At 35.5% G+C, this 26,271-nt stretch overlaps 2 protein-coding genes across 2 annotated transcripts; one reads left to right on the top strand and one right to left on the bottom strand.

Moving 5' to 3' along the window:
- Positions 1-61: 61 nt before the first annotated feature.
- IntS6 (integrator complex subunit 6) lies at positions 62-7,286 on the bottom strand. Its single transcript, XM_023156189.2, has 15 exons — positions 6,923-7,286; positions 6,660-6,808; positions 6,379-6,594; positions 6,204-6,323; positions 5,670-5,815; positions 5,395-5,608; positions 5,127-5,332; positions 4,891-5,037; positions 3,520-3,628; positions 3,309-3,460; positions 3,023-3,253; positions 1,658-1,858; positions 1,383-1,594; positions 534-879; positions 62-457 (listed from the first exon to the last, which is right to left on the bottom strand). The coding sequence occupies exons 1-15, from the start codon at positions 6,970-6,972 to the stop codon at positions 155-157; spliced, it is 2,802 nt and encodes a 933-aa protein (XP_023011957.2). The 5' UTR covers positions 6,973-7,286; the 3' UTR covers positions 62-154.
- A 2,105-nt stretch (positions 7,287-9,391) lies between these two features.
- Positions 9,392-26,230, top strand: pns (DENN domain containing pinstripe). Its single transcript, XM_074181553.1, has 17 exons — positions 9,392-9,671; positions 9,724-9,833; positions 9,888-10,064; positions 10,410-10,651; positions 10,808-10,880; positions 10,937-11,159; positions 11,246-11,380; positions 11,912-12,111; positions 14,970-15,863; positions 15,989-16,353; positions 17,669-17,919; positions 20,150-20,289; positions 22,288-22,406; positions 22,459-22,670; positions 22,730-22,909; positions 22,962-23,157; positions 25,593-26,230. The coding sequence occupies exons 1-17, from the start codon at positions 9,596-9,598 to the stop codon at positions 25,789-25,791; spliced, it is 3,792 nt and encodes a 1,263-aa protein (XP_074037654.1). The 5' UTR covers positions 9,392-9,595; the 3' UTR covers positions 25,792-26,230.
- Positions 26,231-26,271: the final 41 nt, after the last annotated feature.

Here is a 26,271-nt window from a genome sequence, read left to right as displayed (position 1 = left end):
ACATTGTATTGTGCTCTCTGAAGCTTTCTATTATAATAAATCTTTATTAAACTAAAAAAAAAACTTCAAAAATTATATAATCAAAAATATTTTACAAATGGGACCAAGAAATTAATATCTTTCCGAATTTCCACAAAATCGGAACAAACTCTTTTTATTTATTTTCGATACTCATTAAAGTCCGCATGTGATCCTCCAACATGGAGGCCAAGTTATACCGTTTGAACCTCATTGACTCTCTTATGATCAGCTTGACCATCCTTGCTTGAACATTGTTGTCGCCTCTGAACGTTTTTATGCTCTCCAACAGTTCACTGAAATTCTTCCCGGGCTTGCGCACTAGCCTGTTCAACTTTTTCCGTATGTCAAAGTTCTGCTTCTCAATTTCCTTCTCATCTTCTTCTTCCTCTTCTTCTCTACCCTTCTCCTCTTCTTCTTCTTCTTCCTCGACCTCGACCTGAAGGCACAAAACATGGGATGTAATAAAAAAAATATCTACCTCTGCAGCTAAAGATGTTTTCAACACCACTTACTTTGTGCTTCGTCTCTGGAAGGAAACTATTCACGGAATTAGTGTTATGATTTAAGTTTGCCTCTTTTAGAATCTGCGAGATCTGTTTATCGTCTGTGGCGGAAATGCTGGAATAGATCGGAATGAAATTATCGACCGAAGTAGGAGGGGTGTAAGTGAAACTAGTCGGAATAGCGCGGACGTTGAAGTTGACTTCGTTGATACCGTAAGAGAGAGGTTCCGGAACGTTGGGCGGAGATGGAGATCTAGATCGTTCCGACATGGGGCTGGCGGAGGGGCTTTCCAAGCCGTTGATCAAGATGGGGGGTTCTTCGAAGCGGGGGAGATCCTTTTCGATGGAATTCAACCTGAAAATAAGTGCAGGAGTTATATATCCGAGTTCACAGAATTTTTGTTGGAAATGGTAAACAGAACAAGCAAATTAAAAAAAAGTGGTCTGAATATGCAGAAGTGGAAACAATTACTCATGATTTCCAAGTAATTCTCAACATTTTGTTTAATTCCTATCTAGACTGATGAAGGTTTCTCTGGAATCGTCTGGAATGCTTTTGAAATATTCCAAAATATACCACATATTACAAATAACCATAGAAAATAGATAAGTGTCTGAAAGATTGCATAATTCCTGAAGTCATCGAAGAGTCCCACTAAAATGGTTGTGAGAACTGTGACAAACATTATACTGGTCAGACTAAGCAAGCCATTGAAACTCGTTTCAAAGAACACGCAGCCCTATCCGATTTCGAAGACCAGAAAAATGTAATGTCACTCAACACGCCTTGGAAAATGGCCACAGAATACATGAAAAAAGAAATCACTGTCCAAACCAAAGAAAAATAATTTCACTCACCAAGGAATGGGGGAAGGAAGTGGTGAACTCTGAGGGCTAGGAGGAAGAGAAGAATCAGTGCTGGGACGATTGAACCTATAGTTTTTAGGAAGCGGACCTGGTTTCCTTTTCGAGGGCAACCTCATCATAACCTCGCTGGAGGGATTCGCTCGTTTGTTATTTCTGCTGCTACCTGTTGGTGAACCAACCAAATCTATATCGGCCTCGTCCACCTGGAATGAAATAAGGCGTGGTAATGTATGGCTGGGCCAAAGAGAGCTTTATATTAATGTTACCATCATCCTTTTATCTATCTTGAATGGATTGCCAAACATGTGTTGTCTAACCGGCGCTGACTCGATCTCTCGAAGCTGTGGCGTTTGCTTTTTTAGATACTCTTGGTAGTTGCCCATTTGGCAAATCGGCAATGAGTGAGCACTGTCTTGATCCAAAGAGATCCAGTCGGATTGCAAGAAGTTGTTCCTCATCCTCACTACCTATAAAATATAAAAGATGTTGGAAAATGAAAAATCGGAGTATTACGTTGAATACAAATTTTTGCAAAATTTGTAAAAAAAAATCCTATAACATATAGTAATTTTTACTATATATGAGCCAGAGTTATTTACTTTCAATACATGTTTCAGATCGTACTGACAGAGGATCTTAGAATGTTTACATATTAATCAATCCATCAATCATTTATTTACCCCAAGAAACATAAATGCTTATAACATAAACAAAATAATAACAAGAAATGAGAAACTTCTGAATACAAAACATATAATACATCTTAATTTGAAGAAAGAAGAAGATGGTCATCAGTTCATCAGGCGATTTTTTAATTTCCCCTTTGTTATAAACATAAACGAGGATTTTGCTATATTAATTGTTAATTTGTGACTATTCAACCATGATGATATTATTTTTAGATCTTTATCAATGCTTTGAAGTATTTCTTGACTTTTTTCTGAATAAATTAGGGTTGTGGCACCTGGAAACAGTTGAATTTCTTCACTCAAACTCAAATTCGGAAATTTAATATAAATAAGAAATAACACAGGTCCCAGAACTGAACCTTGTGGAACGCCACACATGTTACACGTTTTAATGAACCTCTTTTATCTCTCATACATAAAAACTACTATTATTTGAAAAATTATTGAATCACACATGAGTGGTCGATGTCAAATGATTTTTGTTATAAATATTGATCGCTGCTTATTCAAAACCTCTATATTTCCGCTTTTAAAAACTGATACAATTTTGGCTATTTTCATGTCATTTGGAAATTCCCCTTTTCAAATGAAATATCAATAAGTTCAGTTAACAGATACACGAGGTCTGATAAAAAAATAATATGAATGATCAAATTTCCCAGACTACGTACATTCAAGTAGAGATTTTTTATGTTGGTACACTCGTCTCGAACGTATGTTCACTGTTTAGCTGATTGTCATGTTTAGTTTGTTGGTGAGAGACATAAAAGTTGGAAGTGTTTAGCGTGTTCAGTGATTTTCTGCTATTGAAAAAAAAATTATCAAAGAATTTGCATTAAATTTTGTGTAAAAAATGGAATTGAAAAAACACTTGGAAATGTTAACAGTGGCATACTGTGATTGTACTCCGAATCAGATTTAGACTCTACGATTTTTACTCACTTGTTGTATGAGCCTGTTCCTAGGTATATCAAAAGCATTCTTGAAACTGACGGTTTGTCTTTCTTTGTCCAAAGTGCAAGTCCACGAAATCGGATGTTCAATAATGTGATCCTTCTGGGATACAAACTTATCAGTTAACAAAGGATGACTAATCAGCTCTTTCTTCGGCGTTACTTTGGGCACCACTCTTATTTGTTCGGGGCTGTTGAAGTTTGTTTTCAAAGCATTCATCTGAAAGTACTTCATTAGATAGTGAGCCATTATTTTAATATTCAACCACACTTACATTCGTTTGTCTCTGAATGATTTCACTGCACATTTTATCGTATTCAACCTTCGCTTGGTTTTTCAGTCTCTTCAAGTAGTTTGAAATGGAAAAACTGAGCCCGTTTTCAGCGTTCTCAGGAATTAGAGTCTGAGCCAAAGCAACGGGGGTACCTAAAAAGCAAAAAGAAAATCAGTGTGATTGTTAATTTATATCAACCCAACTGTTGTACCCATTCTAGTGAGAGCCCTTCTCAAAGGCCCTGCGTAGTAAGCTGGCAGAGTCCTCATGTAATTCTGAAATTGCGTCCGCCATTCGTTTGTCGGTTTCCACCTGTGGATCTTGGAAAACCAAAGTTATCTTATGTGTTTGAAAGGAAAGAGTGTGTCGGTAAAGCATTTTTCGAGAATCTTCAATAAAATAATTCCATGAAATTGGGTTCAAATCAATGATCAATGAAACAAAAATACTGAGTTATGAAAAATAATTCCCTTCCTTTATTCCATTGATCTTTTTCTAAGAGATCCTTGTCATATAATCTACATTATATTCATTTTCATTCATCTCTTTTGTTTCCATACTTATTTTCAAACTGTAAATTTTTATTTGTCTGTATGCTGTCATTATTTATAATTTTTATAGAAACCATTATTTATCTTTTCGTTTTTTATTGATCTGCTACAAATTACAGAAGTTACTTGATGTGGTGAAATGAAGTATTTATATTTCATATACGAGGTCTGTTAAAAAAATAAGGTGAATTTTCATTTTTCTCAATAAATACTTATTTATTCATCAATTTCTATTTTGAGCTCTCTCGGCGAATAGGTTTTTATCTCCTCGATCGTCGCAAAAAGACGTCCTTTCACGAGTCTCTTCAATCCTGGGAAGAAAAAAAAGTCGCAGGGGGTCAAATCTGGTGTATACGGTGGCTGTGCCATGATTACGGTGTCGTTTTTGGCCAAAAAATCACCAACAAGCTGTGATGAGTGAGTAGGTGCATTATTGTGATGCAAAAGCCATGAGTTGTTTTTGCACCAAACCGTTTTCTTAGTATTACTTCTCGCAAGCGGCGCATAACTTCAAGATAATACTCCTTATTGACTATACGACCATATGACAAGAACACCGCTACGGTAATCGAAGAAAACAGTGAGCAAAACTTCAGCATCTGATCGAACTTGACGTGCTTTGTCAGTCTTGGTTCTCCTGGGATCTTCCATTAGGGCGATTGGACTTTAGTTTTGATGACATAACCATATACCCATGATTCGTCACCAGTTATGATTGGATCGCCATTGATGTCATTCAACAATTTCTGAGCAATGCTTATGGGATGTTTTTTTTGGTCAAAATTCAATATGCTCAGAGAACAATCACCGTATGCCCCTGTCAACATTTCAAGTGTTTTTGAGCACTCATATGTTCATAAAAAAAATTAAAAAACCGCTTTTGATGCCTGGATTTTTACATTAGTATCATTTAAAAAAAGTAACCAAATATAGAAAATTGAAAAATACATTTTGACACACATTTTTCCTTGTTACAATACACAAAAATCAACATTTCGTTTTAAAAAAACGGTAAATAAATATCAACCTACCTTGAACAATTCGTCTAATAACGGTAATAGAACCGGATAATTATAAGGCATAACGAAAAGATTCACGCAAGTTAAATTTGTACTTGCTTTCAAGTAACCAAACGGATGACCAACCTCAGTATTTTTATAACTATTAGCTACAAACACCTGCGAAATTAAAACATTTTTTAATTCAAATGTATACAGGTTTCAAACATCCTCCAGCCACATGAAACAATTGATGATTTTTTCCTCACCTGCCAGCAAGTTTTCGGTTGCTTCCTAGATAAAATGAATTGCGTGAGTGGCGAGGGCTCCAACTCATACTTGTCGAAGGGGAGATTCTCTATGACTAAGGGCTCTGCATTGGTGCAAGCAAATTTGATATTCGGATGAGCCGATCTAGGGGGGAGAGCGGTGACGTTAATTTCTGGCCAAAACGATTCAGGAATTGGCCAATATCCTGAAGAAATACAGAATAGTAATAAGTTAGCTATCAATTAATATTACAATCTTGCTTCTTACCCACACAATATGCCTTACTGGCCTTTGGAACGTAAATCATCTTCCTGCAGTTATGCCATGAAGTATTCATAAGAATATTCGACCCCCTGTCACCAGACAAATCTGTCAAATCTCCTTCTTTGCACGGTTCATCCTTACCGTCTTCTTTATCATATTGGGGAGGAGGAGGATCAGGTCCGATTTTCTCAAAGTTTATCACAACCCCATTCTGAACCTGTTTGATACAAAAAAATTAACGAAAACAAGCTGGGAATTACTTCCAAAACTGAATTTACCTTTTGGACTAAACTGTCAATACACTGATTCAACATGCGATGAGAAGTGATGCAATACGATCTACCTCCTGTGACTTCACACATGGCATCGATAGGACTGCTATCACTGGGAACCAAGCCAGTGTCTCGCTCAACAGCCGGTGTACCTGAAAATCACAATAATTATGACCTTCGTAAAACTTTTTGTAATGACTCAAGATTACCAATACCAGCTTGTACTCTAGTCAAAGACTCCTTATATTATAATGGTCTTAAAATGTTCAATCATTTACCGGACGAATTAAAATTTTAGAGGAAAACTGTAAATTTCAGAAATTAGTGAAAGATTTATAGTAGACCCTATTAGTAGTATAGTAGACCCTATTAAAGTTTAGAAGAGTTATATGAGGACAGTTTTCTCTAATTTATTTGTACCATTTGTACTCTCTTCCTCTTATTTGATAGTAGTGAAGCTTCTGCAGCAATATTTCATGATTCACACTGTCAAATGCCTTTTACAAACTACATTCATTTTAGCAGAAGAGGGATTCTTACCTGATAACCTCAAAACTAGAGCAAATAATCTCTGATCCCACCGGAAAGGTTCTCTAGTCATTTCAGAACCTGGTATTGGTGAATTCATTGGCAAATTGAACTCTTCTTGGACTCCATTCACTGAAAATGACAACAGTTCATCTCTTCATTCGTCAAATGCAAATATAATACTAACCTGTGGTCAATTTCCCTCCATCAGTTATTAGGACAATAACTGCAGTCTCTAAAAAAAAAGGACACCTTCCTTGTCCGTATGTATCTATACCCGACGTCATCCTATTTATGTTCAGTATGTCAAATGCTTGTTTTACTGCAACTCCCATTGTTGTCAAAGAGTAGGATTGCAAGTTTTTCAGTTCATTCATGAAAGTAGCTAAATTCTCCTTCCAACCTTAAAAACAATTTTTGTTGAAATCTGCATGATACCAGAACTCGAAGGTATTTATATATGTGTACCTGCTTTTATGTTTGTAGGAGATTCTTCAAAAGTTAAAAGCATGTATCGGTCTATTCGGCTTTCGATGCTTCTCTGTCGAATCTTGACAAACGTTTCCACAGCCGATTTTGCAACATCAAGAAGAGTCGTTCGACCTCCAATATAAGTCCTGAAAATTCACTAATTATTCAATGAAAAACTAATAATTCCTAGGTTGGTCCAAAAATATTAAGTTCACGTCTGCCGGGGTAGTAGATACTGCCGATTATTAAATAAAATGTACCTCTGCAACATCGATGCCGAAGTATCAATCAAAAACACTATTATAGTCATTTTCACTTCCAGTTATTCAACTTTTTGGGAAAATATGGTATTCAAGAATTCAAGTGAAGTTTATATGTCAACAAAGACCATGAGTACTGACAGTATTGAACTAATTTCATATCTATCATGTCAGATCTTATGATACAGAAATTATGTTTCTTCGCTCAACAGCTTCATCAAGCCACGAAGTAGAAGTAAAAGTAATTTCTGGATTTCGCTTCTGCATCTAGCATAGCTACAGCTCATACTATACAGTTTTAATTAGACCTTTCCCCTCCTTAGGAAATAACTTCAACCACATTCGATGCTTGTAATAGAAGGGGGAGGCGGAAAGGGACTGTGATATGTGACGTAAAGTTTCTACTTGTGACATCTATGTATGAGAGTATGAACTTTTTTTAAGAAAACAAAAAAGAATCCTACTTCTAACACTTTCATCATTGTCTCATTATTATTTTGGTAACTGGCCAAAAGATGGCGGTAATAAAAAGAATGATTCTAAGGAATCTCGAAGAAATATGGGAACAATACAAAAAATAATAATATTTAAGCTAGATAAACAAAACAAATCATCAGATCATAAAAAAATACTCAATTTATACTCAATGCATATACTAAAATGCATAAAGTATAACCATTTATGAAGAAAAAAACCTATATTTTTTTACTTTTTTGAATAACTTGTGTAACAATTGACTTTCTTCTTCTTCTTCTTTTTCCATTAATGGCTTCAGCTGCCAGGGCTATCCAGCCAGGAGTTCCAGGATCATGTTGCTACTACAGGTGGAGCCCACACTAAAGTGGATCTGAGTTGGACCCAAACCCCACTTGGTTTTGCGCTATAACAAAGTTCGACTGTAGTTTGAGGTCAGTTAACAAGCAATGTCCGTCTGCATTAGAGTGTAAGCACTAATGTGAGGTGATGCACTACGGTTACGTGCATGGACACTACGGTTACGTGTATGGACACTACGATCAGGTCATGATTGGCGAAGCACTGCATGCACACAAGTATTAGGTCTGTCTTGATCACTACAGCTTTATATTGGATGCAATCAGGAATTTGGATATGGTTTGTATGTTAGATGGTGATATATGTTTGAAAAATATATCGTGGAAGGTAAGAGGCTGAATGGTTGAAGGAGGGATGCTAAGAGAGGCATGCAGTATTTGTATATTATGAGAATTATTAGGGCAGGCAAAGAATATATGTAGGAGAGTCTGTATTTCCCCACATTCGCAGCGGTCGTCATCAACTATCTTAATTTTGTGGAGATGCGCTTTATTGAGGGAATGAGTGCTCCTAATTCTGCACATATTGACGATTTCTTTACGAGAACAAGTAGCCAGATCCTTGAACCATGGAGTTTTGTAAGGTTGTGGTACGGAGGAAAAGTAAAGTTTGGCTTTGAATTGTCCGTCCTCGCTATATTGATTGGTCCAGTCTATCCAAATATTATGTTTCAATAATGCTTGAAACTCTCTATAGTCTGCTTGAGGGTGATTAGAGAGTGGATGATTTCTTCCAATATTGGCTAAAGTATCGGCTATATCGTTACCCTTGATGTTGGAATGACTAGGAATCCATGCCAAATCTATGCTGAATCCCTTTGCGACGGCTCTGTATATCAGTTGTCTTGTACGTAATGAAAGGTAATCATTGTTTGCCGATATAGTTGACCGGGAGATTTTTGCCAGGGCGCTTTTTGAGTCGCTAAAAATAACTGCGTGTTTGAGATCGTTGTCCACAATATACCTATTGTATTGCTTCTTGGATGGCTGTTATTTCAGCTGAGCATATTGAAAATAAAGAGGGTAATCGTCCAGAATGGTTTAGGTTGTGTGAAAAAACTCCAATGCCAACATTACCGCGTTCATCTTTAGATCCATCGGTGAAAAAATATGTGTGATTGGCAAATTGTTGCTGGGCGAGTCTGAGAAAATCCTGGTGGTTGTCGTTCTCTTTGGAGAGGTTCATTTCATGGTGGGGAATTGGGAATATTTGACCATGTAAACTATAACGGTAACAAGGAAAATAGGGAAGCAACATAATATCTGGGATGTGGGGTATTAATCTGATATATGCAGTAAGGATGGGGGGAAGACAATTGAGCCGCCAATATGTAGGATATTGAATATATGTATCATGCAACTTCATAACGGAATGAATATTAGGATTCATGTAGGATAACAATTTAGAAATGCATCTCACTCCCAACCAATTTCGCCTGTGAGCAAGAGGCATCTCTGAGCTTTCCGATAGTAGTATGTGACAATTGACTCTTTGGACTTATTGACAGCAAATCAGTAGTTATGGAGTGATAATGATGAGTGTTATCAAGTTCTGTGGTTTGTTATCTTTAAAGAGACATTACGCTCGTGCCCTATTCTGATTAAAAATCGAATCGTATGACGTAAATAAACGTCAAAATTAAAAACAAAACAAAGTCCAGTCAATTTCAAGATGGTGGAAGAGGTAGAGGGAAGATTGAGAGCAAAATAATTTAGAAAGTGGTTAACAAATGAATCTAATTCCAACAGCACCTTCCCGTAAAAATTATGTAATAAACTAAATATCGATTTCTGAGATTCAACCAATATTTACACCAGTGAAATAAAAGGCAATCCTACAATGAGTAAATTATTCGATTATTTTGTTATTTGTGGCTTTGACTACAATTCTGGGTTAGAGCCAGATAAATACGCAGGTAATCTAGAATGGCCATTACACTCTCATTTATAACATACAAGTTATTTCAGAAGACAACCTTCATGCCTCTCCTTTGGAAAGAGCCTACAAAGGCAAGGTATTGGCCTACTATCCACAGAACGAACCATCCAACCCATTTGATGAATCCGCCGTGTGCATGGTGAGAGAGGAAGTTTATAGGTTACTGTTTTGTCTCTATGATGAATTTTTGTAGTTTTCCTTGCCAGCTGGACTCAAGTTTCGCACACAGAAACATCAAGTGACTCAAACACCTTGTTTCCATTCATATGTAATAACCAGAGAGGATGGTAAACGCTGCTATGGATTCAGCCTTGTATTTTATGAAGAAGTTAAGAACAGAGATATTTGTACTGCCATGCAAACGTTACAGGTAGGGGCAGTCTCATTGTTTTACTTATTTAGATAATCATTTAGATATAGGGTTCACACTTGAAAAAAGTCATTGGATTTTTTTCTGCTTATCATGAATCTGAAGTCAAAATAATGTGGCGTTCCGATCTACTGGTAGAGATATGGCTATGTTAAATAACAATTGCCAGAAGTGAATTCCTGAAATTTTGGATGGCCGTATTTCTGAGAGTAAACCTGAGGCCCTGTTTTGACTTCAGATTCATAATCTGTGGACCAAAATATGTAAGTCTAATAAAATTTTTTTTTGGAGACGTGTGAGCCATGTATCGAATGATTAATCCTTTTGATATTTGTGGAATTTTAGGCTATGTACATAACCGAATTATCAAGTGGATTGAAAAGTCGCCCCTTGCCAAATTGCCAAACTCAAGGGCCTCAATCTAGATCCTTGCCTCGATATTTTAAATTGAGTCAAAATCCAAACGGAGCAGCCTTGATGTACTATGACATTTCCAAAGATAAACTGTTTGTTTCTAAGAGTATAGGTCTGATCAGTCGCCAAACTTATGTGCATGCAGCGAAAACATTTTTAGAAAATTTATACAGGTACAGTTATAGGTTAAAAATTATTTTTAGTTAGGAAAAAACTAGGTGAATATTTGTTTCAATGTCTCATGCAGAATCTAGATCAGTGGACAAACATTGTTCAAAAACTGGCCCGACTCATCGAAACAAATATTGTCATTATCATCTAATTTTCAGATGCGTTCCCAAACGTTCTTCTACTCCCTACGGACTCAGTCTCGAAAGTTATGTGTTCAATATTCTCTACGAGGTGTGTTGATCAGCCTCAGCGTGTTGTATTAATGCTTATTTGAATATTGGTTTCAGGTACAAATACCAGCCCCCGGTAAAAGCCTTCTGGTTCACTTGCCTCCCTCAGATCCGATGCTACCTCCTTCAAGTGCCATAATACAAATGACGTCGCCTCCCTCGGAGTTGCCCCATCTGGACTATTCGTTGCGGCTCATGTTCTTGTGGTTGGGCGTCGATAAAGTCGTGCAACTGTTCACTTGTCTTTTGCTTGAATATCAGGTCCTGCTTCGCAGCACAGGTTACTAGATTTCAGTTGAAATGTTTATTACAGGATCGTACTTGCGTGAAAATTACTGAAAGTGTAGTTTTTGGTTCTTTTTTCAGATTCTCAAAGATTGACGATCGTTGCCGAAGGGATAACTTCGTTGTTGTTTCCATTCAGTTGGCCCCACGTGTATGTGCCAATCTTGCCTGCTTCGCTGCATCACTTTTTGGATGCCCCCGTACCTTTTTTGATGGGTAGGTTTTGTTGTGCTTCATTTGAATAGAGGTATTGAAAAAACCGAGAGAAAAAGTAGATAGAATAGAATATAATAGAATAGAATATAGCTTTGTTTTCAGAAGTGCCAATCATGTCAAATAGCATATCAAAGTAATCAGAATTAAAGAAAGAAGTATCAGGTACAATTGATTGAATCAATTTGTAGTTTGAAGAAAATTATTTATATGGGTTTAAATATTAAAAGCATTTGCATGAGTTGAAATCTTGAAATAAATTAAGTGCTTTGAAAAAACATTTGTCTTATTCTTATTCACTTTGTAAGAATATCTCTTCTCCCAAATATTCTCCAGAGTATGGTTCTAGATCTACTACAATATCGATTATATCTTTTGAATACTTTTATTTTATATTCTTGTTTAACTGCGGGGGAAGAAAGCAAAAACTTGAGAAATAGGAGCGTCATGAGAAGAAAACTTACAGAATTGGGATGAAAAGATAGGTGGGGAGAAGAAAAGAGAGAAATAAATTCATTTTTATACTTCTTGTAGGTTTATATGCCTCATCGGATAATATCAAAGTAGCTTCCGAGGCCAATCTCTGTTTCGTAGACCTGGACAGGTGTAAAATTCAGTTACCGGAAGAGATGGCAGCTTTCCCTCATCTGGAGCCATTCACCGCTGAAATTTGGTCAACTCTGGATAAGTACAGCGTCCACGTGCCAAATTCCGAACAAGTCAGAGGTCCCCAGGTATGTACAAGATTTTTTTTTTAAATAGAAAATAATATAATGGAAAAATTGTTCTGGAACAGGTTGTGTTCTTCAAAATATTCTTTAAAATTAATACACTTGCAACCAAAACAATTTTTTTAACAGTTTTACCACTCTGAAGCTGATATTTTTTAAAGGCTTCAACAATTTCTTAACACAAAGAAAATCACTGTCAAAATATTTATTCTTTGACAGCAGAAAAAAGTCGCCGGGCAACATAATAAGTGTAATGTTTTTCTTCTTCAATTGAATCTAATTTTCTTTTATGTTTCCTATTGTTATATATTATATTACCATACTTTTGATGATAACTAGATATAAGTATTAGGATTAGGAACTGTCATGTTTGTTGTTAATTACAAAAGTACGTTGTTGAATAATTAAATGTTGAAGTGAATATTTCCTTTATATATTATATATTCATTAAAGAAAATCAAATATATAACACCTATAAAAACTGATTCATTATGGTTTGAGAGGTACCATTTTGAGTCTCCTCAGCTCCTATCTTGAAAACAGATATCAGTGTGTTGATCCCAATAATATCAAATCCGACATCAAACCGATACAACATTGGAGTACCTCAGGGTTCAGTACTTGGACCTTTTTTATTTATTGTGTACATAAACGACTTATGTCAAAGTATTACACCAACAAAATGTATTTTATTTGCTGATGACACTACTCTTGTGGAATCGGATAAGTCACACATCGATTTGATTCGTACTGTTGATGAGAACAAAAACTAAGTCAAAAGCTGGTTCACAAAGAATAAACTCAAATTAAATGAAAGTAAAACACAGAACTTAATTGTCTCCTCAAATCTACTCTATCAGAAAGGAGAAAATGTATCTTTTCTTGGTAAAATCATCGACGATTGGTTAAACTGGCCCAGCCATGTAGATTTTGTATTTCGAAAGCTCTCTAAAGTTTTATTTGCAGTCATCAAAAAGTTTCTCATCGAGAAATGTTTCTACAATACAATGGAATATTTGAACCAAGCAAGTTCATTAAAAAACCCATAATATATATTTTTTTAGCATCAAATGATAATTTGGTCAGCCAATAATTATTTTCAAATAATAATTTTATTGTGTAATTTATATGTATTCCTTTTATGTGTTTAACATTTTATTTTTATTGCAATGTTTCATCTTATGTACTGTGACCTGCCATAAATGTATTTATACGCAACATGGTTAAATAAAACTCTACTCTACTCTAATGTATAATGTCTCCATGTATACGAGATCTGCTAAAAAAATTGGTAGAGTTTTCATTTTTCTCAAAAAATATTTATTTATTCATCAATTTCCATTGTGTCCTTTTCAAAGTAGTCCTCCTCAGTTATAATACACTTGTGCCAACGAATGTCCTTCAGCTCTCTCAGGGATTCGGTTTTAATTTCCTCAGTCGTCGCAAAACACCATCCTTTCAAGGTTCTCTTCAGTCTTGGGAACAGGAAAAAGTCGCATGCGATCAAATCTGGTGAATACGGTGGCTGAAGCATGATTGCGGTGTTGTTTTTGGCTAAAAAATTTCGAACAAGCAATGGCAAGTGAGCACGTGTATTATCGTGATGCAAAAGCCATGAAATGTTTTTCCACAATATTGGACGTTTTCTTCGTTTATTAACTACATTACATTAGTATAAATGTTTGTAGCAAGTCGTTCAAGATACATCAATAGATTGATAAATTTTTTTAAAAGATTAACAAAAATTATTGATTGTATATAACATACATATGTCACAGATTTCGAAAATGGGTGACATATTCACTGACAGAATAAAAGCAAAATCTCAAAAGATAAGCCTTTAATGTTCTTTTAAATTTGGTTATACTAAGGTTCTTCAAATATTTTGATAAGTAATCGTGAAGACTATAATCTAAGGTATTTTTCTGGCTCTTACTGAAATGGTACCGATTGGTACGAATTCTGTTTGCATTTCTGATGTTATAAACATGTATATCTGATTGTTTTGTCAAAGAGTCCGTGTTTTTATGTATTTCTACCAAGACACTGTACAAAAATAAAGTTGGTAGCGGTATTATTTTCAGTTTTAAGAAAAGAGGTTGACAATGATATCTGTAAACGGAATTACTTAAAATTCTGATAGCTTTTTTCTGAACTTTAAAGATTTGCAAGGCATTAGTGGAGTTACCCCAAAGTATAACACCATAGGTTATATGCGAGTGAAAAATATGTCATTTTAAGGATATCATAACTGGTAATATCTTTAAGTTGTTGTAAAAGAAAAAGAGTTCTATATAATTTACTTTGTAGTTGGTCGATATAGTGAGACCAGGTGAGAGTACTATCTAAGGTAATGCCCAAATTTGACTTTATTTATACCTGATGAAGTATTACTAGTAGAAAAACATAATTTTTGAGTTTTTTCTGAGTTTAACTTGAAACGGTTAACTGAGAACCAAGTTGTAGCTTTATCTTCTACCTGTTCAGATACTTTAGAGAGTTCTGATGACTCTCTATGTGAATAGATGAAGGTAAACTGCAAAGGTAATAGTTTTGAAGGGGTTCATGAAAGATGAAATGTCATTCACGTAAATGATAAACAAAAGTGGACCCAATACGGACCCTTGAGGTACACCATGTTTTGCTAGTTTGAAATCTGATGTAATATTATTAATAGATACGGCTTGATGACGATTTTTTAGGTAGGATTCTATAAGTGAAAGAGGAATGCCCCTGATTCCATAGTAATGAAGTTTTTCAATCAAAATGTCAGCCTATCATGCCATCAAGTTTTTTCCCCATACATTACTGTACAGGGCGTTCACAAGATTGATTGAGAGTTTCAATTTTTTTTCGTTTAGGAAATAGTTTCGAGGAGCTGCACTTTGCCGGGGCGACCGCAGAATCGGCGAAAACTATCGATCCACGACACCCTGGATAACGAAAGGCCCCCTTCGCCCCCTGGGTCTGCTAGAACCGAGGCGCTCCAGAGGATCGTGGATATCGTTCGACGGACAGGGGTCGCTATAGATTCGAATGAAATAAACCAACCTACGGACTCCTACGTGGAGGATATGAGATTCAATAACTCCATTCGGGAGATATTTTTAAACAGATTTGTACATATTTTCCACTCATACGAGAACTTCGTAATATTCCCCAATCAGGACAAAGAAGACTGGTTCAACAATAGAGACTCGATGCAGAATTTCGACAAGGCTTCTTTTTTATCCGATCAGCCGGAACAAGACAGGCTGTTTCTGTGGCGGTTCTTGGAGTCTCAGATGTTCGCCACTCTCATCGACAACAAGATACTGTCCGCGTGGGGGGAAGTGGACAGCAACCTGCTGATATTCGACAATAGAATAAAGCTGCTCAGAAAAAGATACGGTGGAGAGAATCTGATGCGTTCGCTCTGCTACGAACCGTGCACCAGCGCCTACGACACACAGAAACTCATCGACAGACGACTGTCGTATCCCGACTTTGAATCTCCCTCTCCAAGAGAAATCATGAATAACAGGGCCGCGGTGTCGCGACAGTTCCCCTTGCTGAACAAGGAAGTGTTGAATAAAACTCCGGTAGTGAACAAAGGGAGTATTCCAAGGGCCAGCGCTCTCAAGAAGGGACTGTCCTTCTCGAAACCTCCCATAGGACCGACGAGCGATAGGAACGTCAAAAGTACCAACAACCAAGACACTTCACCTGCGCTCATCGCGCAGGCCAATTGGAAGTTCGTTGAGAAACTTCTCAAAGTGAGTAAATCCTCGCTGTGTGTGAGAAATTCTAATTTTTACTTTAGTACTGTAGCTCGATTCTAGAAATTTGAATTTTGCACGCTTTCAGTTAAAACTATACACACTATACGAATATTTTTCAGGACTGCAAAGCTAAAACCAAAAGAATGCTCCTTGCAAAATTGGGAGCCGAGGGAGTAACTCTTTCGAGCAGTGGTAACATAAACGACAGTTCCGGTGCCGTAGAAGAAAGCACCCTAGTGACTTCCCTTTGCGATTATCTCGAGAGAGTTTGGTCTCACGGCCTGCAGAAGAAGAGGGGCAAATCCGCATTGTGGTCGCATTTGCTTGCCTATCAAGAAAAGTACCAGCATCTGAACAAGAAGGACGATTATATATCGACGGATGCCATAGCTAGACTGATGCCTCACACCGACAACTGGAATGTCGATTCGAGGTTGAGGACGGAGCTCAACGAACTGCCCTCATCTTTGCTGTTTGATATAGCGTGAGTATGTGGAACTGAAGTAGTTTTTTTTTTCTTTTTAGAAATTGCTCGCTTCCAATTTTAGGTATGATTTCAATGTAGTTTTTTAGACTGATACATTGTTTAATGATTATAGCTTGGGCACTGTGTTTTCCAGTACAGAAGATTAAAGCAAAAAATAAAAGGAAGCCTTGGATAACTTCTGGTAACAGAGTCTCAGCGATGAATCTGCGATCATTGCAATATATCAATAAATACATGTCCGATGAACTCTTCTCATCATAAATAACCAAATATAAGCGTATTTACAGATCTATCATTGAAGCTGCCAAAGAAAAGTTCTATCGGAATAAAATTGACAAGGCAAAAAATAAACTGTTCCATTATAAATAACTTGAGAGGTAAAGCTGCAAAACTCCCCAAACAACCAATAATAAACCCAAACATACTCAATAACTTCTTTTGCACTATAGCTTAAAAATTTACCTCAAATATACAAGCGCAAATGGATCCACTAGACTACTTAGAAGGCATATTCATTCCTGATAGCTTTTATTTATTCAACACAGATATTGATGAGCTCAAAAACACTTTTAAGGAAATCAAAAACAAAAATTCTTCTGGTATCGACGAAATATCTGTAAGAAAATTAGAAAATCTACCAGACGAAGCATTACATACTCTAGCAGAAGAAATAAATAAATCCTTTGCTAGTGGTGTTTTTTCGTCATGTTTGAAAACAGCCGTTATAGTGCCAATCCATAAAGGAGGAGAGCTGGATACTCCTTCAAATTTCAGACCTATAGCTTTACTATCTTCCATTTCAAAAGTTATAGAAAAAATTGTAAAAAAAAGAGATTATTGGCATTCTTGAACCAACATAACATATTATCTACAGTACAATTCGGTTTTCAAACTTCTAAACGCACAAGTGATGCAATTTTCAAATATCACAAATTCAGAGAATAGCAATAAGTTAGTATTTTGAGATGTTATCTAACTAAATCCATGTTGATTCTCTACCATTACTGGATTTTATGGGGTATTAATTATTTCACAAACAAATCCAGACCAATTATCTACAAATCTTTTGGAGTTTCATTTTTATATTGTTTTTGATATTACATTCATTGGGTTGTTACATTGCAAAATACAAATTTTCTAAAAGTCTTTATTTTTGAGTTAGCGAATTTTTATTTTCAAATGTCCTCCATTGTATTTTTTATTTTTTTTTGTTTCTATTTTTCTAGTGATTGTGAGAATTTTAACTTTACCACTTAGACAAAAAGTAAAGTGAATCATATTCACTTGTTTCCAATGTTTGAATGTTTGTTAGGAATGTCCAAGCCATGTCGGACGTTAAGACAGCGATAGGGATGGCGAGAGCGTGGGTGAGACTCGCCTTGGAAAAGAAGCAGTTATCTAAACACTTCCGCACCCTTCTCTCCGACCAGACCACTCTACGCGCCCAGTACAAACGTTTCGCTTTCCTGCGATCCGAAGAGGAACGAGACCAGTTCCTGTACCACCTGCTCTCTCTGAACGCTGTTGACTATTTCTGCTTCACCAGCACGTATATCAGCACTGGTGAGTGAAATAATAATAATATTGATGTTTTATTGTCATAAAAAATCGCAGGACGTTGACATAATGGAAGGTATACCTAACTAAATAGAAAAATCATGATATAATGATAAACAAGCATATACTCTGTCTTAAGAAGATGTTCTTATTTACAAAGTCTACGAAGTAAAATACAGAAATATAAAACATGAAAACAACAATTAAAAAATCAAATTCAGTGATTATAATCAAATCACAATTCAAACTATACTCTCAAAAACATAATTCAGTGCTTGAATTACTTTGATAGAAACTCATCTATAGAAGACCCAATTGTTGAGAAAAAATGCAAAAACAAGTCGATTTTCAATTCAAGGGGAACATATTTTTATCATATCTTCAACAATCATACTTCCTCCCCCGCCCCTTGTCGACCATCACCCTTGAAATTCAAATAGACTGAGTCGGTCTACTATGGAGCTTACTATGAATTATTTCAGAACAAGGCCATTAAAATAATAGCCAAAGCAGGTTACAAAGAGCGCTGTCTTTTTTTTATTCAACTGGGCATTATGCCAATTCCAACATATTAAGTCTGTAAAGTTTTACTGTAGATTTTCGAAAACGTTCATAAATTTAACAGACTTTGTGATATTCATGCATATAGAACGAGAACCTCAAGTTTATTAAATCTGCCCAGACATAAATTAACAATTAGTAAGACAAATGAACTATTAACTTACATTTTTATATTCATCTCCACCTATCTCTGCAGTCACTAAGCCTTGTAAAATTTGAATCTACTATTGAACACTGTTTTTTAATAACATCGAGGGATATAATGACATGGCTGGGTATTTAACTTGTGAAAGACCTCATTGATTACTTGGTTTATTGATTATATTATACTTTTAAATGACCTATACTCTATTTTTTTTCTAGTAGATGATTTTATCTTCTATTCTATCTAACTATTCGTACTTGCCATAAATATACTACAGTATGTAAAATGGTCAAATAAAGTAGTCTAGAGTACCAAGTGTGACACATCATTATCAAATCAAATTATACTTTATTGTCCAAAAATTTGCAACTTATTGACAAAGTCCTAGAAATACAATGTTAATATAAAGAAAGTACTAAAAAAGTATAAATGTAGTTATAAAGAAGTTCAATAAATGTATAAATATAAATAAGTTCAAAAAATGTATAGATAAAATACCACCATGTACAAAGTGATAGTACAAAGAATAAATTGCTAATATATTGTTAAAAGGATTTGCTAAAATACTCTTCAAAACTATAATAGGGTCTATCAACAAGTAGGTTCTTCACCGCCTTTTTGAAATGAATGTTGCTTAAATTTGCAGATATCATTTTAATGGTAAATGATTGAACAATTTATCATCATTATAGTATATGGAATACTTGATTAAATTCGAAATTGGGATGAGAAGTCTAAAGGGAGATTCAAGTCAGAATTCTGACTTGCAACTCAGAATTCTGACTCGCAAGTCGGAATTCTGAGATGAAAGTCAGAATTATACAAGAAGGGCCACACAAAAATATATTTTTCGATTTGTATAATTCTGACTTTCATCTCAGAATTCTGACTTGTAAGTCAGAATTCTGAGATACAAGTCAGAGTTCTGACTTGCAACTCAGAATTCTGAGATGAAAGTCAGAATTATACAAGAAGGGCCACACAAAAATATACTTTTCGATTTGTATAATTCTGACTTTCATCTCAGAATTCCGACTTGCAAGTCAGAATTCTAACTTGTATCTCAGAATTCTGACTTGTATCTCAGAATTCTGACTTGCAAGTCAGAATTCTGACTTGTATCTCAGAATTCTGACTCGCAAGTCAGAATTCTGAGATGAAAGTCAGAATTATACAAATCGAAAAAAATATTTTTGTGTGGCCCTTCAACGCTTTCGTAATTTATATACATGGGCAAGCCCAATTCATTTCAATTTCAAATCAGTTTTTGTTGCATTGTATTTTTTAAACCAAGCTTTGCACCTCTGTGAATTGTGAGCTTCAGTGATGACTATTTCTATTTCAATTCTTCTGAATCTTTGGCAATTTCTTATAGATAGTAAGTTTTTGGAATTGAATTTAGGTATACCGAGAATTAATTAGTTTTCTGGAAGGATAAGTATGATCGTGTCTCAATATGCTGAATTCAGAAAAAATATTTTTCAAAATGAAAATTGAATGAAAAGGTAGAATGTCCTCTTTCTTTTTCAGTAATCCCCTACCGCATTGTGATAGTGCCCAATAAGAAAGGGGCAACTTGTTCAGCAAACGTTTGGGTCGTTTTGTCAGGGACCCTGCTGGAAACTAACAGGGTGGCAGTGCCGAGGGCAACACTCAACTTCGAATATAAGGTGAGAGAAGTGTCAATGAAGGGGATACTGTTACATAGTACAGTCAAAAATTGGTGGTATTTGCGATCTTTGATGAGTTTATGATATTGATCCCTAGAGCGGATTTAAGTTGTGTCTTCAGCAAATAAGACATTAATTGGGATGCAAAAAGTTGAATATATAATTTATATAAATTATAAAAAGTAGTGGCCCGAGAACAGAGCCTTGGGGTACACCAGGAGCGACCTTCATATATGGTATCAAATGCTTTGTCAAAAGCATTTGATACCATTTCTTCCGAATTTCTTATAATTAAACTTGCAGGCCTAGGTTTCCCAAATAATCTATTGAACTGGGTGAAATCATATATGGAAAACCGTAGTCTAATAGTTAGCTGCAATGGAATTTTATCAAGTCCCAAAGATGTAAAACTAGGAGTGCCTCAAGGTTCTGTCCTGGGACCATTGTTGTTCCTCAATTTCATAAATGACCTGTCTGAATTCTTTTCTGAGTGTCACATAACCATGTTTGCGGATGACACTGCAATTACTGTGGCCGACAAAAACGAAGTTGAGTTGTCAGACAAAATAAATAAAATAATAGATAAATTCAGTGCTTGGTGTCAACGTAACAAACTTATTCTGAATAAATCTAAATCTGTTTCAATGAAATCATTTATTAGGAAAAATTTCAGCAGTGACTCTTCCACAATAAATGGTATTCGATCTGCCAGCGAAGTCTTGTTTTTAGGAACGTCTTGAAAATTTGACCTGGAGCGGTCATATTCAGAAGGTCTGCAACAAACTCAATTCCGCATATTACTCAATCAAACAATTGAAAAACACCCTAGATAATTTTGGATTGATGAATGTCTATTTTTCTATGGCTTATTCTCACATCAGCTTTAATATCATTTCTTGGGGATGTGCAAGGGAATTTCCACGAGTTTTTGTTGCTCAGAAAAGATTGCTGAGACTAATTTTTAATATAGATTTTCAAGATAGTTGTAGACCAATTTTCTTAAGAGAGGGCCTATTGACGGCACCTTCTTTATTTATCTTGAAGTGTGTCACTTTTGCCCGTAACAATATAACTGAATTTGTCACAAATGCGGATATACATGGTAGAGACACCCATCATGGGAAACTGTTAAGAACCCCCTCACACAAAACGGCTCACTTTAGATGCTCCCCACTATTTAATACAACAAACTGTTATAATAACTTGCCGGCATCTATTAGGAAAATCGAGTCAGATAAACTTTTTAAAATTGAGGTGAAGAAACTTCTCCTACAGAAGTGTTACTACAGTCTTGAGGAATTCTTGCACGACACTTTTTCATGACATTTTGAGAGTATTTGCTAGAGCTTCTCCGATTTTTTATATAATACTTCTATGTTGTGAAAGTTTGTGGACGTGAACCATATTTATTGTTTTTGTATTGTTCAACTTCTGTAGTTTTATTTTTGTTTTTTAATTATGACTTAGCACATGTACTCAATGTACCAAAGTGTCAAATAAATAAATAAATAAATATATTCAGAGATATCATCACCATTGGTAGCGCTGATAAGACTCACTAAGTAATATTCCAGTTCATCTAAGGCCATAGTAAGATAACTTTTCAAGAAGAATGTGAGAGACACCGTCGAAAGCCTTGCTGAGGTCGCACAGGGTTGTAGCAGTGCTTGCCAAATTCAAAATTCTCCACTATCTCTCTATAACATGCTTATTTTCAAGACTATGCAGTCTGTAATCACGATATTCACCACCATAACACAAGATCCTTTAACAGTATTCACATCAACTACCAATAAACAAAGTACTATGAATTCTATACCCTTCAAAAGAGTTTACCAATTCAATAAACTTCCACTTAGTATTAGAAGTAATCAGAGTGTTACCATATTCAAGAATTAATTATACAATAATAGTCTCATTCCTAGCTGAAAAAATCAAGCCAAAGCTGCTTGAAATATAATAGTATTAAACATCTGAATAATGCTGAATTTTTTACAGCATCAAAATTTGGGCGTTTTGACAACCTTAAGGATCGGCCATGATGGAGCCGGAATCTACGCCAAGTGGATGATTGATCATGTTATCGTTCGCAATGAAATAACTGGTCACACATATAAGTACGTATTTTTTTGGAATTTATTCTGTCGCTATTATCATGTTCTCTTCTAGGTTTCCTTGTGGCAGGTGGTTGGGCAAAGGTGTTGATGACGGATCGACTGAGAGACTTCTCGTTGGGACAATACTCTCGAAAGCCGACATCCTTGAAGAAGTCACCGTGGGGCAGGGAGGGGGTAGTTTGGGTCGATCGACGCCAAGATCCAGGTCTCCAGCACCACTTCCAAGACCTGAACTGAAGCCTTCTCAGATCCAACACATGTTAGGTAAGAGAGCTATTCAACATTGAACCATAAATAATACCGTTTTGTGCTTTCCGTTACAGGAGACTGTGTCAATAAAATAGTGAAATGGCACTATCGAAGATCATCCGAGAGACACACAACCCTAACCGCGCTCTTGTGCAGCGACAATGGTCTAGTTTCTTGTCTAGAAAACGTCTTTCTGCTAGGTTTCAAGTCCATGAGACGTTTCATGGGAAAGCATTACTTGTGGGATTATTTTGGTATAGTTTATGTCTGTAACCTTTTTTTTTTGTAAAATACTTTGTTTTTCAGTGAGAGTCAAGGAACAGTTCGAGTTGGAATTGTTGGAAGAAGTTTCCGGCAATAGAACGGCCAGTTTGGAGAGGAATCATCAAGAGACTGTAGCGGTTTGGAGGTGCTACTGCCATCTCATAGACGAGATGACACACACCAGCAAAACGCTGGGAAAAGATGGGAAGTTTCAGCAGTTTATATGTCTAAGTGTTAGGTGAGTTTATGCCTCATGAAATACATTAATTCAACAAGTCTGGCTGCTTTAAGAAACAGTTCCACATGTTGAGAATAGATTAGCGTTTTCAGTGTTTCGGCAGATCATTCACCAAACAACTTACATGGCAGAAGATAACTGAGTCAAAGCTATTTCATTTTATCATTCGTTTGTTTTATTGATTCATGGATTCCAATACAACTTCAGAAAATACAATATTTGAATGTCGATAATACAATACAAAAAACACACAGAACAATATATAACAGGTCAGCGATAAAAAATGTAGTCACAACAATTGGAAACATTCGTAGGCTAACAAACAGATGGCGCCACTAGTATTGAATTCATATAATGTTTAGTTAACTCTAACCTTCAAAAGACACACATAGAAGTTTCACAGCTGTCGGACTATTAGTTTGTGGGATAAAAAATTTTGAATGAAGAAAATAAAAAAAAGGAATTTTGTGTGTTAATAAAGCATTATTTTTTGGAAAAAATGCTATTGAAGCCAAGGCTTGTCTTGATAAACATTGTTCGGACTTTGCACCAGAAAATTCAACCGTTGAAGAGGGTTTGCTAAGTTTAAACGAGGTGAAATGAACACCGAGGACTGTGTACGCAGTGGAAAAGTCCCCAAAATAATTTTTTGATGACCGCGAAGTGAAGTTGATCGAGATAGCTTAGGTAGATAGATAAAGTTCTAAAGATATCAAAGTAACGTGTTGGAAATATCGTGTATGAATATTTGGGTATGAGAAAACTCTGGGTGCCACACGAGCTCACAAGTGACAAAAAAAATAACGTTATTAGAGCTATCCCTCCAATAACGCTATGTAATAGTCGCGGAAAACGGCCTTGTTTGAAGAAAAAGAATGTGCTGTTTCAGCAAGACTATGCACGTGTCACAATCAAAGAAAACGATGGCAAAATTGCATTAATTGGGCTTCAAATTGCTTCCGCATTTACCATATATTCTCCAGATCTGGCCCCCAGCGACTTTTTCGTGTTCTCTGGAAAGAAATTTAGTGCCGATGAAGAGGTAATCTTCAAAACTGAGGCCTGCAACACGTATTTCGCTCAACAATAGCTTCTTCAAGCTTGTGTATACTAACTAAAGTCTACATATTCAATGCTTTTTATATGTTTTTACAATTTGAAGTACTTGAATTCTAAGTACCGAGTTTTAACTACCCAATTAATGTTTAAATGTGTGCCTGAGTTTGAGAATAAATCAATTGACATAAGAAGAAAAGAGAAACTGTACTAAGTCATTAAAAGAAACATATAATGAATGAAATTACCTGAGCTTACGTGTCAGTTTTCACAAATCTATTTGGTCATTCAGTAAATGACTCGAATTCTTAAATCTATTTATTTCTAAACATTCTAAAAGATTGAGTTCCAAACTTTCTGCTGAAAGATTGTTTGCACATGTGGAATTGGTCTCTCCATTCAAAAAAATACTTCTATGGTATTTAATCCTTTGGGAAAAAGTTCTCCCCGTTTGACCAATATAAAGTTTTGAGTACGCGACACAAGTCAGTCAACTTATATACTCCTGATCTATCAGAGACTTTGTTTTCAAAAAAATTGCTTAAATTATAATAAACTTCCTATCAACATTAAAAAAAGCAATTCACTCCAACAATTTAAACACTCCCTTATGGAATATATACGATCACAGAATTATTAGATTAAGATCTGCATCTATTGTTTTCTTTTCATTGTCCATTTTCCCACTAGTACATTTTTCTTATTTTCGCATGTTATATCTAATACTATATCTAACATCTAATAATATTATATATTTCGTCTAAAATTTTATTTAATATTCACAATCATATTACCATTTGTATATTAGGATGTCTATTTTGAATAAAGATTATTATATTATTATTATATTATAATTTGTTCTGTAAGCCACGTTCAAGCATTTCTTTTTTAAAAAATTAGTGATATTATCGGTGGGTTCACCAAGATATGACTATTGTTTCTTGAAGTTGGGTAGACCTAGTTCATGGTTTGTTTTCGTAGTTTTTTGGAAAGAATGGAGTCGAGAATATCTACCTTGTAACAGATGTTGGCGATTTTTTTGAGGAAATTCATCTCTCTCTGAAAATTACTTTCAGACAGTGTAATATTCAAGAGTCTGTGAAGCATACTATTGAATGCAGCTACTTTATGCTGGTTGTGTGGAGGAATTATGTATGGCAATTACTCTATAAGATGGTTGATGGAAAATTGCTAAATCATGTTTATTTATTTTGAGTTTTGCTTTTGTTAAACAATCACCTCAGTGATCAATGTAATATTTTTTTACTGCACAGGTTTTGTATAACTTGAAAAATAACAATTTTCTGCCTTGTTGAGAATAACGTATATATTCTAAATATAGTCATCAATGCAATGAACTTAATTTACGTATTTTTCAGGGAACATTTGCTCCATAGAATGTTATTGCCGATGTCATTGTGTAAAGTTACTCTAGAAATGTACGAAGAAAACTCTTTCCTGAGAAACAGAGGACTGTTGACTTTCCTTCGGCAGATACTCCTTCCGTTAGACGAGCTCGATGTTGTACTAGAAAAGTCCGTGTCGTACGGGATCTCGTCCCCGTCGCCCCGCGTTTAGATTTTTTTACTCAGAACCTTTCTAGTCTTTCCTTTATCCTGATTAGTTACCAATGATTTAATGATATTATTATCCAGAGTGATATTTTCCTTTCAATTTTTTCTCAGGCTCGGTGGGAAGTTTATATTTAGTTGTTTCGAAGGAAAATTTTGATTTCGGCTCTGATCACAGTGTATTTATTCCTTGAGCGAATCCAGTGTTTTTCGTCGAAACAGATCCTGGGAATGAGTAAATTGTAGTGTGTACCTGAGATACGCCAACCGAGCAAAGATTTTACTGATTTACCATGTGAATTTTTTTATACTTTTTGCATAGACAAAATATTGAATGTAATATCTATTTTGATGTTTTCTGTTATATCGTTTTTTATATGTATATATATATAAGAAGTATCTCGCCAATTAAAAGACATCTCGAACAATAAAGTATATTCTTGCCATTCCAGATTTTCATTTATTTTTCTCCCCACGACGCAAATGA

Source organism: Leptinotarsa decemlineata, unplaced genomic scaffold (genome assembly GCF_025532065.1).
Source record: "Leptinotarsa decemlineata unplaced genomic scaffold, Ldec_3_MD MMD2_tig00026314_RagTag_RagTag, whole genome shotgun sequence".
NCBI classification, from domain to species: Eukaryota; Metazoa; Arthropoda; class Insecta; order Coleoptera; family Chrysomelidae; genus Leptinotarsa; species Leptinotarsa decemlineata.
This window is presented reverse-complemented; position numbering and strand designations above follow the sequence as displayed.